This window comes from Notamacropus eugenii, chromosome 1, assembly GCF_028372415.1.
Source record: "Notamacropus eugenii isolate mMacEug1 chromosome 1, mMacEug1.pri_v2, whole genome shotgun sequence".
Taxonomy (NCBI): domain Eukaryota; kingdom Metazoa; phylum Chordata; class Mammalia; order Diprotodontia; family Macropodidae; genus Notamacropus; species Notamacropus eugenii.
Window position 1 is genome coordinate 409,168,316 of NC_092872.1, and position 17,062 is coordinate 409,185,377.

The 17,062-nt window shown below is 41.7% G+C and overlaps 1 protein-coding gene and 1 long non-coding RNA gene across 4 annotated transcripts in view; one reads left to right on the forward strand and one right to left on the reverse strand.

Moving 5' to 3' along the window:
• The window catches only part of LOC140518676 (uncharacterized), a 30,661-nt gene extending 18,711 nt beyond the window's left edge, over positions 1-11,950 (forward strand). The window contains exons 2-3 of the long non-coding RNA XR_011971981.1: positions 9,792-10,015; positions 11,865-11,950. This is a non-coding gene — a long non-coding RNA (uncharacterized lncRNA). The remainder of the gene's footprint in view (positions 1-9,791; positions 10,016-11,864) is intronic.
• AFAP1L1 (actin filament associated protein 1 like 1) overlaps positions 1-17,062 on the reverse strand; it is an 84,036-nt gene that overhangs the window by 7,782 nt on the left and 59,192 nt on the right. For all 3 annotated transcript variants that reach the window (XM_072631011.1, XM_072631013.1, XM_072631012.1), the window contains exons 10-16: positions 15,898-15,991; positions 14,104-14,256; positions 11,937-12,148; positions 9,866-10,011; positions 9,393-9,465; positions 8,641-8,752; positions 6,427-6,591 (exon numbers count right to left, since the gene is read on the reverse strand). In XM_072631011.1, the coding sequence (XP_072487112.1) occupies positions 6,427-6,591; positions 8,641-8,752; positions 9,393-9,465; positions 9,866-10,011; positions 11,937-12,148; positions 14,104-14,256; positions 15,898-15,991 (955 nt within the window). The remainder of the gene's footprint in view (positions 1-6,426; positions 6,592-8,640; positions 8,753-9,392; positions 9,466-9,865; positions 10,012-11,936; positions 12,149-14,103; positions 14,257-15,897; positions 15,992-17,062) is intronic.

The following is a 17,062-nucleotide window of genomic DNA, read 5'->3' on the forward strand; positions in this document are numbered from 1 at the left end:
CCTTGGCCTTTCTATTAACGAAAATACTGGCAAACTGTTGCAGTCAGAAGAAGGTGACCAGAACATTGAGGGGGTTATCAACTATTCCATACCAGGATGGGTTAAAGAAATTGAAAAACTGGGGATGTTTGGCCTGGATGAGAGATTGTCAGGTTTGGAGGTGGGGTGAGCTGTGGAGGGTTATAGAAGCTGCCTTCATGTGTCTGATGGCCTGTCACACAGAAGAGGGATTAGAGTTGTTCTGCTTGGCCTGAGAGAGCAACATGTATGAAAGTAGCAGAGAGGCTGATTTAAGCTTGACAGTAGGAAAAACTTCCCAAAAGTTAGAGCGTGTCAAAGTGGAATGGGCTCCCTGAGAGGCTGTCAGTTTCCTCCATAGAATCATAGATTTAGAATTGAAAGGGTCAGGGCCATCTGGCCCAACCTCTTTATTTCAAAGATTAAGAAACTAAAACACAGGATTGCTCAAGGTCACTTGGATTATAAGAAGGCAAGTGCTGTGGGATTCAAAATCTTGTCCTCTGATTCAAAATCCAGAACTCCAGAATTTCACTGCATGACATTGCCTCATCACTGAAGGACTTCAAGTGTGCCCAGATAACCACTTTTCAGGGACACTGTATAGAGGATGCCTATATAGATTTGGATTAGGCTGGATCTTCTCCAGGGGTAATCAATCAATCAATCAACAAATAGATATTAGCAACAAAGCATAATCTTGGCATTCTGCTAGGGCACTAAGGATACAAAAATAAAAGGGAAAACAGTCCTTACTTTCAAGGAGCTGATAGTCTGCTGGGAGAGACAACATATACAGATGTACAGGGTAATTTTTAAAGGGAAGACACTTGCAGTTGGGGGCATCAGGAAAGGAGTCATGAAAAGAAAGGTTGTACTTAAGTGGAACCTTGAAGGAAACTAGGTATTCTAAAGAGACAGAAGTGAGAGTGAGTCTATTTCAGGAAAGAGATGTGCAAAGGCACTGATGTGGGAGATTCAGTGCCATGTAGGAGGAACATCAAGAATGCTAGTCTTGCTAGACTGATGTGTGTGAGAAGAGCCATGTGAATAGGATGGAAAAGAAGATTAAAGCTAGTGTGAAGGGTCTTCAATGCCAAACAAAGGACATAGGAATGAGCCACTGGAGTTTATTGAGAAAGGGGTGTCATGATCAGATTTATGCTTTAGGAAAGTCAGTTTGGCAGCTGTGTGAAGGATGAATTGCAGGAGCCCATTTTCATTCTGAGATTCTGTGGATCTGGGACCTGACCCAGAAGAGTGAAAGGAAATTAGCCATTTGGCAAGAAAAAAGAAGAGACACACCTTCTACCCAAGACAGGGAGCCAAGAACAGCAAGTCCTATCTAGGACATACAGAAGTGGGAGGAAAAAAGACAACAAAAGCGAAGCTTGCTTATAGGGAAATATGGTGTGTAAGCTGTAGGAGGGCTGATGTGCTAGACAGCCAGGTGGTCAGTATGCCTTAGGAAAAGAGACAGTCCACTGCCAATTTTAAGAGTAGTAGCTAGGACCACAGACCTGGAGTCAGGAAGACTCAAATTCCTGAGTTCAAATCCAGCCTCAGAGACTAGCTGTGTGACTGGGAAAGTCAAGTAACCCTGTTGGCTTCAATTCCTCATCTATAAATTATGTTGGAGAAAGAAATGGCAAACCACTCCAGTATCTTTGCCAAGAAAACCCGAAATGAAGTCATGAAGTGTGGGACACAATTAAATAACTAAACAAAAACCAAGCCAGGACCACAGATGAGGTAGAACATCTTCTAATGCTCAAGTGTTCATTTTAATTTCACAGAGGCTTCAGAGATGTATTACTTGGGTCAGAGAGACCCTAGGTTCACATGACAATCTATCCCATTTTCATATAGGGAAAGGGATAGGGACTGGACCTGTAATTTCAAATGGGGATTATCTGTAGAAAAATCTTAAGACTTTCAGAGTTGAAAAGAATCTTAAAAGGCAGCAGTAGAAAGTTCAAATCTTGACTCTGCCATTCACTAGTTATATGACTTTTGGGTAAGTCTCTTTATCTCTTTAATTCTTGGTTTCTTCAAATGTAAACTGGAGATGTGTATTGTTTACATCAGAGTTGTTGGGAAGAAAAAGCTTTATAAACCTTGAAGACTTCCAATGATGGGAAAATTACTACTTTTTGAAGCAATCAGGACCATGTGGGATGGCCCCAGTTGTAAGGAATATTTCCTTTACTCCCAACTGAAATCCTTGTAACTTCACATAGTACCATTTCACATCCCATCCAATCTCCTCCTTTCCCCCCACCCCAAACAAAAAGCGCCATCCTGATCAGTTTTGAAATAAATCTAATCCTTTCCTAGAACAGTCATATAGATACTAGAAGATAACTATGATCATCCCAACCCATCTTCATTTACTAAAGCTCAACATCCCTAGCTCTTTCAGACGACCTTCATGGTTCCCTTTCCATCCTGGTTGTTCTTCCCTAAATACCCTTCAGCTTATCAATGTCCTACCTAAAATGGAATACCCAGGATCTGCCTCCTTACTTGATTAGCATCCATTGGCTCTGCTTCTATTTTCTACAGCCACACATAGAAAGTCTAATAATCCCTTAGATTTGAAGAAGTCAAGTGAGCAATACATTTTAAGTCAGAGGTCCTGTGTTTGAATCCCTGATGAAATTCCTGTGTGGCCTTGAGCACGTCACTTAACAGCTTGGGGTCTCAATTTACTCACTTGAAAAATGAAGGGGTTAACAGATCACTAAGGTACCTCCTACTCTAAAATTTGTAATTATAAACTTTAACCAGCTGGAAAAAGAACTTCTGCTTTTCTATCTCATATATACACAGAAAATATTTGATAGTTGATTGGTAGATTAGATAGATAGATAGATAGATAGATAGATAGATAGATAGATAGATAGATAGATAGATAGATAGATAGATATACAGACAGACAGACAGACAGACAGACAGAGGTATTGGAAGAATAAGTAGTGGGGGGAGAGGGGGTGTTACTGTTTCAAAACAAAATAAATGCAATACACAAAGGTAAGAAGCCCAGGACATCTCACTGAGGCCAAGACTACAGATCCAGTTTGGTTTTTGGCTGCTAGGTTCCAAGTAGGATTCTGGGGAGCTAGTATGTAATTGGGGGTGGGGTAGCAGTAAAGGAGCTATATCTCTGACAGTTTCCAGTAGGGGAAGGGAGCCACCTTCAGCTATTTGAATTGGCTCAAACACTAGTGGAACAGAGGCATCCTGAGCCCCAGAAGTCATCAGGCTGACTGTTAAGAGAGGCCAGGCACATCTTAGATACAAAAAGAGGTTTTCTGGACAAGGTCTGAGTAGAGATATTTAGCCAGAACATTTGCTCCTAAGCTATGAACTCAGTAAGGCCTGGCCCAACCACTTAATATCTGTCACCTTGAGCAAGTCCCTTCTTCTCTCTAAACCTCAGTTTCCCCATCTGTAAAATCTAGGAACAGTAGCCACCTCATGGGATTGTTGTTAAGATGACATGATATAATGTCCATAAAGCACTAAGAAAACCTGAAAGTGTTACTTCCATGCCCCTTGACCACTCAAACATTCTCCTCAGCCATCTCCCCAAGGCTCTGACTTCACTTTCTTGCCTTTCCAATTTTAATCCTGTAATTCACTTGTTCAGTGTTAGTCATTCATGCCTTGCCAAATCCTAATCCTTGATTACTCATCTAATCTCTTCTTCTGCTTCTACTCACATTTTGCTCAACAGTGCTAGAGGAATTCACAAAACCATGCCGAGGAGTCCACTACAAATTTCCATTATCCAATTTCAACTGGGTCCTTTTACTCCTCCCCAACTGATTCTCACTCCTCATAACAGTTGTTCTAAACTTTCTCATCTCTCCTCAAGCCTCCCACACCACTCCTTGTCCCTACACTTTCAAAAGAAGCGGTGGAGTCCACTGAGACATCACCCTAAGCTCCCTCTTCTCCTATGCTCCTATACTCCAAACTTCCTAACATCTTTCCTCATTTTCTCCTCCTTTACTGTAGTCTCTTATAAAGAAATGGTACTTCTCACCAAGACAGACCCTTCAGTTTATATCTTTGATTCCATCTCCTTTGATTTCTTGTAGTGATTGCCCCCTTTTGTCCCTACTCTTTCACTTTCTCTGCTACCTACAAACATATCCAGTTCCCCCCTCTTCTTTAAAAAACCTTCACTAGGCCCTCGCAGCCTTTCAAGCTATTGTCCTTTATCTCTCTTCCCTTTCTTAGCTAAACCCCTGGAAAAAAAGTTTCATATGCTCCTTGTTTTTATTCACTTTGAAACTGCTTTATCCTTCATTATCAATGATCTCTTAATTGCTAAATGATGGCAATCTGCTTGTCTTTTCTCAATTCTTACCACATCTGCAGAATTTAATATTGGTGACCACTCTCTCCTCCTGAAGACTATCTCCTCTCTGAGTTTTTGTTCACACTACTTTCTCCTGAGATTCTTCCTGCCTATTTGACCACTTTTTTTCCATATCCTTTCTTGGCTCATCATCTATATCATGTACCACCTAATTTTGGGTGCTCCCCAAGGTTCTGTTGTGGGCCCTCTTCTCCTATTATACTCTCTCATTGAGCTCATCAACTCTCATAGGTTTAATTATCATCTCTATGCAGATGAATCCCAGATGTGTGTTCAACACATTTCTTTCCTGAGTCCTTCTCCCATGTCACCAAAAGCCTATTGGGCCTTTCTAACTGGATGTCCCATAGACATCTCAAACTCAACATGTCCAAAACAGAGCATACTAACTTTTCCTCTCCAGTTCCCTGCTAACAAATATCTCTATTTTTGTCAGAAGCACTACCACACTTCTAGTCCCCCAGGCTCCCACTCTACCTCACTTCACATATTCAGTTACCAGAGTTAATTCTTTCTATCTCCACAACATCTCTAATACCTGACTCATTCTTTCTACTCCCAAAACCACAATCTTAGTTCAAGCTCTCATCACCTCTCACTATTGCAATTGGCCTTTTAATGGGTTCCCTGCCTCAAGTGACTCTCCTTTCCAGTCCACCCTCCCTACAGCTGCCAAAGTGACATAGGTCTATTCATGCTATCTCCTATAAACTCAAGCTGCTCCCTATTACTTCTAGAGTTAAATACAAATGCCTCTGTTTGGCATTTAAAACCCTTTGTAAACTGTTTCCAACCTATTGTTTAAACCTTATTATCCATTACTCCCCTTAAGATACTCTTCAATCCAGCTAATCTGGGCTGTCTCTCTGTTCCTCACATGTGGCACTCCATTCCCCATTTCTCCATGCCCTTACAATGACTGTCTCCCTGCCCCACACACCACCTCCAGCCCCCATCCCTATGCCTGGAATGTTCTTCTCTTCACATCTGCTTCTTAGAATCCCCAAGGTAACCCCCAGACCTCAGTTTAAGCGCCACCTCCTACACAAGGCCTTTTCTGACCTTCCAGTTGCTGCCAGTGCTTCTCTCATAAATTATCTTGGATTTATTTGGTATAGACTTTTATATGTTTACATGTTGTTTCCTTCTATAAAATATAAACTCCTTATCTGTCTTGCTTGACCATACATATTTGTAACAGCCCATTTCATTTTTTTTTTTGCCTTTTCAATAAGGGGGAAGAGCAGAGGTGGGAAGGAGAGAACCTAGATCATTTGAAAACAAATTTAGTTTGAAAAAAAAATAAGGTCTTAGAGGCCAACACTGTCTGATTTTTGCCTCTATATTTTCAGGGCCTACTGGAGTGCCAGGAACACAGCAGGTATTTAATAAATGCCTCTCAACTGACTAGTATATAATTTTTTATCTGGTCCTGTGATCTCATCAGTGTGGAGAACTCTCTCCACCAATGTCAACTGGCAAAACAGTTTGTAATTTGTAGTTTTAGAGTTGCCCCAGAGCACTGAGAGGTTATGCAGTTTTCTTACTGCTAGTGTTGTTCAGAATCAGGACTTGAAGTCAGGTCTTCCTGGGTCCAGTACAGGTCATCTATTCACTATTCCATGTTATCTCTCCAGATAATCACTGTTATTATTAAGGAAAAATAGGGACAATAAAATTTCAATAAGCTACCTCATGGGGGTTCAAATTATAAAATGCTATAGAAATGTAAGCTAATAATATATTGTTTTTGAGATGAGTTTACAAAAAAAAAGTATTGGAAATATTCTTTGAAAGTCATTAAAGGGGAAGATAAATTAACTATTGCTAGATGACAGTCATGGCCAAGAGAATGTATTTTAGCCAACAGGATCATAGGAAGGAAAGCCTGATCCCTCTCTGTGTTGTGCTTACCTTTCCACCCCCTCAGCTGACCATTTCTAGAAAATATTACACTTGCTCTTGATTCCAGTATGTTTGCTAGGTCTTTCTCAACCTTTCTTAAAAATCACCAGTACCTGCACTGTTCTTCAAGGTCTCCTTTAGCTCCCTCTTCTCTTTTCGTAGGGTCATTAGCTCATTCCGAATGAAACCCTTCTCAGTCTCCAGCTTCTCCTTTTCTACCAGGTACTTCCGGGCATCTTCCTCTGCCCGGTTCTTCCCATACCTATATTGATTGGCACCTATAAAGATGGAACAGAGGAAAATGGTCCTCACTTATGTAGCCTTCCCAACAGCATTGTCACAAAGACAGAATTCTGGATGGTGAGGCACAACTTCTACCTCTGGAGAGTTACATAATCCCACCCAAGCATAATACATGTGTACGTAGGTGTATTATGCATATACATATGTACATGTATTATATACAGTGTCAAGAGCTTGAAATTGAAAGGCTTTTGGGACACTGTACTCATGTACACACACACACTCTCTCTCTCTCTCTCTCTCTCTCTCTTTCTTGGTTCCTGTTTCCTAACTCAGTTGATGTAATCACAGAAATTAAGGGATACAGAGGAAATGAGGTATTAATAGGTTAACAAAGTGTAAAGATATATCTATATTCTGTTATGCCATTATAAAATGTGAAGGAGTTCCCCTTGATATAATTAGAAGGGCAGCAGTTAGCTGGTTATTAACTGGTGGAAGATTGGTTTCAATCCTAATAACCTTTAAAAGAGCTAAGTCTGCCAGGCCTGGGGACATTTGAGGCCAGGAACAGGTTTGTGGAGTGTGATGTCTGAGCCTTTACAAGAGGAGAGTAGGGTATGAGCATAATTCTCCTTTTCCTTCTGCATCAGCTATGGCACCTTGCTGCAGAGCCACTAGCTAAATAGGGAGACAAGGACATAGAGAGTCAGGGGAGGAAGAAGGCATGACCTCTGGTATCAGAGAAAATAGCCAACCATGGGAGAAGAACATAAGTTTGGCCTCTGAGAGTTGGGCTACAGAGGAGAAGGCTCAGGGATCCCAGCCTAGTGAGGCACCCAGTAGAAATATTTCCCTTGAGTGGGAGCAACATGAAGACACCTCACAAATCGAAGGAACATTGGTGCCCTATAGTACTAGAAGCAAAAGATGTCTTAGCTACATGTGTTCCTTCCCTTACCCCTATGTGTGCCTCCCTTCCAGGGTATTCTTTTTTTATTTTTTTAAATTAACTTATTTGTTTTCAGTTTTCAACAATCACTTCCATAAGTTTTAAATTTTCTCCACCTCCCTCCCCAAGATGGCATGCAATCTTATATGGGTTCTACACATACATTCTTATTAAACATTTTTACATTAGTCATGTTGCATAGAAGAATTAAAATGAATGGGAGAAACCATGAGAAAAACCAAAACAAATGCTAACACAAAGGAAAATAGTCTGCTTCATTCTGCATTCTGATTCCATAGTTGTTTCTCTGGATGTGGATGGCATTTTGCCTCGAGTCCTTTAGGAATGTTTTAGGTCCTTGCATGGCCCTAAAGGGCCAGGTCTATCAGAAATAGTCCGCCCACACTGTGGCTGTGTGTAATGTTCTCCAGATTCTGCTCATTTTACTCAGCATCAGTTCATATAAGTCTTTCTAGGTTTTTCTGAAGTCTGCCCCTTCCAGAGTACTCTTAAGACCGTGTCTACTCATCCCTCTGATGGTGGGAGTATTTGTGGGGGAGGGTGCCCCAGGTTTACGGGAAGAATGTTTTATAACTGTTATTCTTACTGTGCTCTCTTAGGAAATGCTTCAGTTTGGGATAACTACCAACAAGTGGGGAGCTATAAAGGGCAAGCTTACCAGCAGGGGCCCATGTGCCATAGTTTTAGGAGTATGGATTCACAAAATACCCCTTGAACTTATGAAAATAGGTGTATGTACAACAGAAGTGTGGTAAGTGAGTATATAATAACTTAAAACTGCACTAAGCCTTTTGGGACAATATATGTGTGTGTATTTCTAAGCTGAAAGAAAGCCACAGAATAAAACCACAGATATTCAGAGTCCAAAGAGATTTTAGAACAAAGAATATGGAATGTCAAAACAAAGAACGTAGAATATTAGAGTCAGAAGCAGCCTTGGAACATAAATATATTAGAATTTAAACCATTATAGAAAATATAAAATGTTAGTGCTAAAAGGTATATTACAACATATAATGTTAGAGCATAAAACTGCAGAGATGGAAGGGCCCTTAGAAATCTTCCCCATCCCCCATCTTAACTGGGGAAGAAATCTCTCCACAAAACCTACTGGAAGCATGGCGCTTGACTTTGACTTGTGGGTCTACACGGAGTGATTTTTCACTGCAGGTAGAGGCATGTCGCTTCACTTGAGCCCCAGATGGACGCTTGGGCTCGTCGTTCTAAAGAGAAGGGCAAAAGGAGACTCTTTAGGATCCAAGAAAACCCTACCAGGCTTTGACTTCATGACTGCCATGCTTCCTGACAAAGGTTGAATAAAGGTTCACTGCTGTAGGCTCCACCTCATCAAATGTGGGGAGCAGCCTAGACTTAGTTAGGCAGGCATTGGGAGGCACTGTGGTCCCTGAAAGCAAAGCTAGGAGTTGGGATGGGGAAGGGAAGGAAAAAAGGAATAAGCATAAGCGTAAGACTCATTTTTCTGAGTTCAAATCTGGCCTCTGACCCCTATTAGCTGTGTGATCCTGGGCAAGTCACTTACCTCTATTTGCTTTAGTTCCTCATCTGTAAAATGAGCTAGAGAAGGAAATGTCAAACTGCTCCAGTATCTTTGTCAAGAAAACTCCAAAATGTAGTCATGAAGAGTCAGACACAATGGAAAATGACTGAACAATAACAGCTTCCTGACTCTGGGTCTGGTGCTCTAGCCACTGTGCCCACCAACCATCTCCAGATCTTAAGAAATAACCCTCAGGACTCATGGCAGTATTGGGATGATGGAGAAAGGGAGGAAAAAAGGTTACGGCCTAAGAAGAGGAACCAGGGACTTGACCATTCTGTTGGGCAGGATCCACATGCTCATACCTGCAACTTCTCATAGGGGACCTCATCATAGACCCTAGGTTCAGGCCATTGGCCCTGACAGGAACTTGCAAATCTGGAGAGTAGAGAACAAAGGAAGGAAGGACAGAAGCAAATTTCTAATTTTAAGCTCCTAAGCCTTCAGAATTATTTTTAAAAATACCAATGCTTTTTCTGCTTTTTCCTCAAACATCAGTCCACCCATCTAACCATCTATTTAGCTATCTAGCTATCTGTTCATTTGCCCATTTTCCTCTCTGTTCATTTATTGATGCCTCTCTCCCTACATTCTTTCACCTCCATCCACAGATTTCCCTATAGCTTATCCTGTTCTCCTTTGCTAAGTCTCTCCCTCCTCCCCCCACATACCCAATCTGACCAGCCTATTTTCCTTGAAAACAGGGCTGGAGAAGTCTGATCTGACACCCTTCTACTAAGGCCACACTGGTTCGGACCACTAGATGTAAGGCTCTTACAGAAAGGACTGTCGCCCAGCACTAACAATGCTGGCTATCGTCTCCACATCTACATAGTCATAGTGCAGGGCCTCGGGAGGTACTCTGGAGCCGGTCTCAGCCAGCAGCAGCCCCAACCAGCGGCCCATGTCTTCAGAGCAGCTTGCCTGGGTAAGAGACACAATAAGACAGGCCATGGTGAATATCTAAGAGAGCTCAGGAAATGCGCTAGGCCTAGCTTGTCTCACAGTAACCGTGTCCCCTGCATTTTCTCTGTCTTCTTTCCTCCAATTGCCTTGTTATAGACCTTCTAACCTCTGCTCTATTCCTTCTCTACCACCCATCTTTTGTAGTACTGAGTGAACTTTCTGCTTATGTCAATCCACCTGAAAATCATGGGACCCCTGCTGCTTCCTGCGTAATGTTCATATTCTTTTGCCTAATACACAAAGCCCACCCTCCCTTTCCAGCTTTCTATCCTATTTTTTCTCTACATATTCTATCCTTTAGCCGCAGTAGATAATTCTTTGATCTCTGAACACACCCCCACACACTTAAAACTTCTGTATCTTCATTCAGGCTGCTCCCTGTGTGGGTAATGCCTTCTCTTCCTTCTTTATCTGGTGAAACTTGACTTTCCCTTTAAAGCACAAGTCACATACTCTTTCCTAGAAAAAGCATTCTCTCTTCCCTTAAATTGATAATGACCTTTTCTATCATATTTTATACAGCACATTGTTTTATGATTCTCTAATGTACTCATCACTGTAATACTGTGTGTTATAGCTGTGTAATATTCTCTTAATAGAGGATAAGTTCATTGAGTGTGTAGGGTACCCTAAAAAAATTTGTATTTCCTCTAGTGCCTATAATAGTGTTCTGTATACAACATGCACATAATAAATGTTGTGCTCAAATGACTGCCTGAATGACTGATCTGCCAATGATAATGCTAGCTCACATTTATGTAGTTAAAGTTTGCAAAGCCCTTGATATAAATTAGTTCATTTGATCCTGACAATTCTATTAGCTATGTGCTATTACCATCTCCATCTTAAAGAAGAAGAAATTGAATTTGTATAGATAACATGTATATATAGATTTAAGTGTATAGAATAAGTGACTTGCTATGGTCACACTGGTAGTAAGTTTGAACGGTAAGCTTTGAATCCAAATTGTCATGACTTTAAGGCCGGCCCCCAAACCACTATGTACCACATTGCCTTTCAAGGACATCAATAGCTACCACCCTAAAGCCCAGGCTTGGCAGCAGCCATACTCTATGTGGTAGAGTTGATAGAATATTGGGTGTGGAGTCAGAAAGACCTGAGTTCAGGCCTCAAATACCCACTAGCTGTGTGATCTTAGACAAGTCAGTTTCCTCAACTGTAAAGTGAGGATAATAACAGCATGTAGCTCACAGGGTTGTTATGAGGATCAAATGTATAAAGTGCTTAGTATAGTGCTAGGCACTTAATGAATGTGTCCTTCACCAATCTAGGCCCCAGACCACTTAAAGACCTCTCTCCTCTCCATCCTTAAGTCTTCCATAAAGGACAGAGAGGCTCATTCAAATGATAGGGGAATGAATCTAGGTAGTTAAACCCTTTCTCTAGGCAGGATTTCTGACAGGAATTCTAGCTTGGCATTCTACGTCCTAAGGTTCTTTCCAGCTCTTTTAGGCAGAGTTCTATGGTGCCTCCTAGCTTTGGCATGCTACATTCTGATATTCTAAGTTCTAAAGTCTAAAGTCCTAACATTCTAAAGTCTCTTCCTACTCTGACATTCTAGGTTTAATATGTCCAATTGGTTTTTCCCAACTCTGATAGCCTGAGTTAGGAATTCTACAGGTACCTGGGGGGCACTCAGGATGTTCACCTCACCATGTCTTAGCTTATTATGAAGGAGGAGAAAGCATCCTCAAATTATAGAGAAATAGAGACGGAAAGAAGGGAAAGGACTTACTAATGGATTGTGTGGCATATAATATATAGTAACTCATATTTATCTCTTCTTTTAGGAAAAACCTTAAAAGCATGGCTTTTTCCAAGTTGCCAAGACACATAGAACATTTCAGGGATTTTACTGTTACCTCCAAAATCGAGACCTCCTGCCGGCCACGGAGAATCCGGAAAGCAAATGGGTGCTTGGGGCCAAAGCCTGGCACAACCTCACAACCCTGAAGGATGATGGCATTCACATGGGTCCGAAGGTCTGTGCGATCTTTATGGAAAAATAATGTGTTGCCCTTGAGGCGACACCAGCGTTCCTTCCAGCACTGGTTCCCCAAGACGTTCAAGTAACCTGCATGGATGAGGAATAAGAAACTTCGTCATTTCTTGATTTACATTTCAGTCACAGGACCGCAACATTCTAGAATTTCAGGGCTAGGAAAGCCCTCAAGGTATTCTATCTGGCTGGGAACAAGGAGGAGCCACATGAGTCCCTGTGACAACACAGGACTACTGCTCCATGACCTTCTCTATGGTTCTGTCACCAAATAGCAGGACCAGGATCACTAGTGAAAGAAAGGAGGAACAGCTGGAGGTGGAAGGGTGAAAGGAGAGGCAGGAAGACTGGGGCATCACGCCCACCTATGGATGATTTTTAAAAATTGAGAATAACCAGGATGGCAAAGAACTGGAAGCAGAGCAGATCCACATTGATTGAGGAATGGCTAAACAAGTTGTGATGCATTAATGTCATGGATTATCACTGGGTGGTAAGAAATGATGAATATGAAGAATTCAGAAAGGATGGGAAGCTCCTAAGTGAAGTAAGCAAAACTAGGAAAATTTACATAACAGAAAACATAGGAGCTCTTCTTCTTGCTTGGAACTAAAAGAACATAGAATGTTAGAGCTGGAAGGGATGGAATGTCATCAAATCTAGAGGTCCCTTAGTTCAACTCTGACAGCGTCTCCTGTTAAGAAGTGGATAGGCCAAGTAGTGCAGACCATACCCCTTCCATCTAGAGTAGAGCACACTCAGGGATACTCCCTGAAAGAAGGGAAGGACACCCAAGGAGGAGTGAAAGAAGTGATGCAGTGCTGGCCATCCCAGGGCTTCAGACACCATAGCTGGAGTCAAAAAGACTGGGAATTCAGACACATACTTAGTGCTAAGGCATGGATAGGACCTCACACACAACACTGAATTCATCCTTAACTTTTTTCTCTCCCTTACCCTAATGAATTCAGTCAGTTACTAAGTCTTGGCCTCTATTCCTTCTCTTTCACTTGTCTTCTTTACATGGCCACTAGCCCACCCCAGCTCTCAGATCTTCATCACCCTTGAATGGACTAACAGCCTCTTAACTGGTCTCTCTTTTTCTAGTCTCCATTTTCCAATCCATCCTCCAGAGCTTCCAAAATAAAAGGTACAGTTCAGACCATATCAGTCTTCTCAGAAACCTTCAATGGCTCCCCACTACCTCTAGATTAAAATTTGAATTCCTTCCCGTAACATTGAGGACCCTCTGCAATCTGATTCCTACTTACTTTTCCATCCTTAATCTATATTCCTCTCCTTTACAAATTCTTCTTTTTAGCTAAGCTGGATGGTTAACTCTTCTTTCAACTTAGCTGTTCATCTCCTATCTCTGTGCATTCTCAAAGACTGTCCTCTAACCTGGAATGTGCTCTCTCCTCGCCACATCTCAGAAACTCTGTTTTCCATCATGGCTCAGTGCAGCTGCCCCTTCCTCCATCAAACTTTGCCCGATTTCCCCACTTGTTAGCTCTGTCTTCCTTCTCAGTTTTCTTTGTACTATACTTATTTGTGTATCTGTTGCGAATGTAAGCTCCTCAAGAGAAGGGTTTGTTTGACAGAGATAAAGATGGAATGGCCCTTAAATCTAGTCCAACTCCCTTATTTTACAGGTAAGGAAACTGAGGCGCAGGGAGATTAAGTGATTTACCCAAAGTCACACAGATAGTAAGCGGCAGAATCACTTCCTAGTGACCCTCCAGACTCACCGCTTATTCCATTATATCATGCTGATTCCTCTTCCGCCATTGTATTGCTGCCCTACCCCCTCACAACAACCCTACCGTTACCTTGCACACAATAATACCTTAATAAATGTTTCCTAAACTGAACCAAAACATCCTACACTGTGTAGGAGACCAGACAATTCAAGCTCTCTCTAGGAGGTTACACTAAATGTCTACTACAAGCCCTTCATCTCCAAGTGTCAACAGCACTATCTGGGCTCAGAGTGTAGCAATACTATGGTCTCTATAGACTCCTATACCAACCACAGCATGGGACCCCTTCTTCTGCTGGGGACATCTGTGTGTCTTCAGTCTGTGACTTCTTCTTGGAAAAGCTAATGATGCGGTTGATCTTCCGGCCAGCGGCGCGGCTGACAGAACCCTTCAGCTCTGCTAGGCTGCTTTTCTTGCTTCTCCCTATCACAGAAACAGAGGGATGAGCAGGGGAGAGAAGCCCATTCCCAGAATTCCAGAGCCTCCCTCTTAGCCTGCTTATTATCCTTTCTGATCCTGGGAATTGGGAATAGATTTGGAGTAGAGGGTCTCTGGGGTCCTTTTCACCTCTAAAATTCAGTAACTAACTTGGCTTGTAATCTCAGATGAGTCACTTAAGCTCTCTTGGGTTCAGTTTTCTAATCTAATAATAATAATATTTACACAGCAGTACACTTCAGGGTTTTCAAAGCTTTCCAGAAGTTAATACAACAACCCCATGATGTAGGTGCCATTATTGTCCCCATTTTACCGCTGAAGAAGCTGAGGTTGTAAGAAGTCAAGTGAGTAAGCATTTAAGGTAGAATTCACCTCCAGGTCTTTCTGACTTTGAGTCTGGCACTCTATCCCCATTCTGTTGCCTAATGGCCACGTAAAATAGTAACAATAGCTAACATTTCTAAAGTGCTTACTATTTTGTGCCTGGCACTGGGCTCAGTGTTTTACAATTAGGATTTCATTTGATCCTCACAGTAACCCAGGGAGATAAGTGCTATAATTATCTTCATTTTACAGATGAGGAAACAGAGGCAAATAATAAGACTGCCATGTTTAATAAAGCCTGTGACTGTGAATTTCCTAAGATTATTTGTGACAAATGTAATCAATAGGAGATAATGTATATAAGATTGCTCTGCAGAATAAACACTGCTATAATAAGTTATTAAAATTGATATTTCTTCATTCTGAAGGCTCTCCAGGATGTAGAAGGATCAACTTAGTGACTTTCTGGCACATACATTTCAGTCATAGAATTTCAGAACCACAAGGGACAAGGGACTTCAGGGGCACCCAAGCAAAAGCATGACTCCCATCAACAACATTCCTCCTGTTCAGTAAAAGCCATAGAGGGAGTCCTTAGTCTAGCAGGGGAGATGAAGTATATATGCAAGCATATCTACAGCATTGGACTCAATGAGGTTAGGGCCATAAAAGACAGAAAAGAAACGTGTTATGGGGGTTTAAAGGAGACGTCTCATCTGGTTTGGAGGAGGTAAGTAAGGCTTTATGGAAAAAGTACCAGAAAGATTCTCCCCCCACATCACCTCATTTTATATAGTAGAAAACTGAGGCCTAGACAGCTAAGTGGCTTGTCCAAGGGGACCCAGCAAGTAGGGATTCAAGCTCAGGTCCTTTGATTCAGAGCCACTGCTTGCGTAACCATGCCACAGCTACTTGACAGAAGACTGCAGACTCTCTCCTGGGACTGCATTCTTGGGTCCTACAGATCTCATTTAGCTTCAGGGGGACTCAGAGAAGGTCTGTTCTAAGACACAACCTGAGCATGTATAGCTCTGTTCTATCAACAACTATATTAGCATACAACATGTATGGTTGCTTAAAACTTTCTTGTGAATAGATAGCTCCAACACACACACACACACACACACACACACACACACACACACACACACAGAGGCACAATCACTTTTTGCTCCCCTACACATGCACTCACACACAGTCATACACAAACACACACTCACACATAGATACATCCTCCCATAGGGCTGCTTTGAGGAAGTTCTGGGGATCTATCACCAGGTCGGGGAAGAATGAGGCTCTCACCATAGTCCCCCGGCTCACGGCGACTACTGGTTGAATAGCCTTCTCCTGTGCTGATGCTGTCAGAGTCTGACGTCTGCTTGTCTGGCGATAATCTCTGTAAGAAAAGAAAATAGTCAGGACACAGGTGAGGTACCCATTCTGTCCTCAACTGTGCCACCTTTCTCAAATATATTCATTCCTCATTCTCTCATCTACTGCCACAATGAAGTCCTGCTTTCATTGTCATGGTCACATGATGGTCAGTTCTAGCACCCTGTTAGAAGACCCCAAGCTTTCCCTGAACCTACCAAGGTGGAAAGGCTTTGAGTATGGACCTATTGATGGACCCTGGTCTCTATCATCTGAGGATCAATCTAGCTAATAAAGAACAATAATAACTTGTATTTTTGTGGCACTTGAAAGGTCCACAAAGTACTTTCCTCATATTGATCCTATGAGGTAGATAAGACAACTAAACTAAGTCTCAGAGAGGGGGAAAATTATTTTTCTTTGTAGAATAACTCAATTATCAAAAGGTTAGCCACTAGGGGGTGTGGGTGTACATATACATGCACACATAAATAAAAACCACACACAACACAACAATTCATGAAGAGTTGTATGGCAGTTAGGTCATACTTTTCTGCTTGACCCCAGAGGGAAGAATTAATTAAGAGTAATGAGAAGAAGTTACAGAGGAAGATGTAGACTTTATCAAAAACAACAAAACAAAACAAAAAAACCCTTGCTAATAGAGTGGTCCAAAAAAAGAATAGGATGTGTAATTGAGTTATTTTTGAACTCAAATGTAGGCCTTTATATTTTATCCTTATTGCATTTCATCTATTAGCTCTAGCAAATCATACCAGCTTTTACATGCCTTTTGGATCCTAATTGTGTCACCCAGTGTGTTATCTATCCCTCTCTCCACCTCCTCATCTCCAGAGCAAATTCAATTCATCAAGTCTTATGGACTGTGATCAGTGCTATGAGAGGACTGAGGAAGAATGCCACTCACCTTCTGACAGAGGGGGGATAAATTTTATAAGTAGAGACAGATATGTTTGGAAATTACAGGCTTTCCCACCCCCCCACCCCCTATCCTGGGGCAGAGTGGGATGGGAGAGAAATGAATTTTAATTGATTGAAAAAAAGATAAATTAATATCAAGAAGAAAAAAAACAAC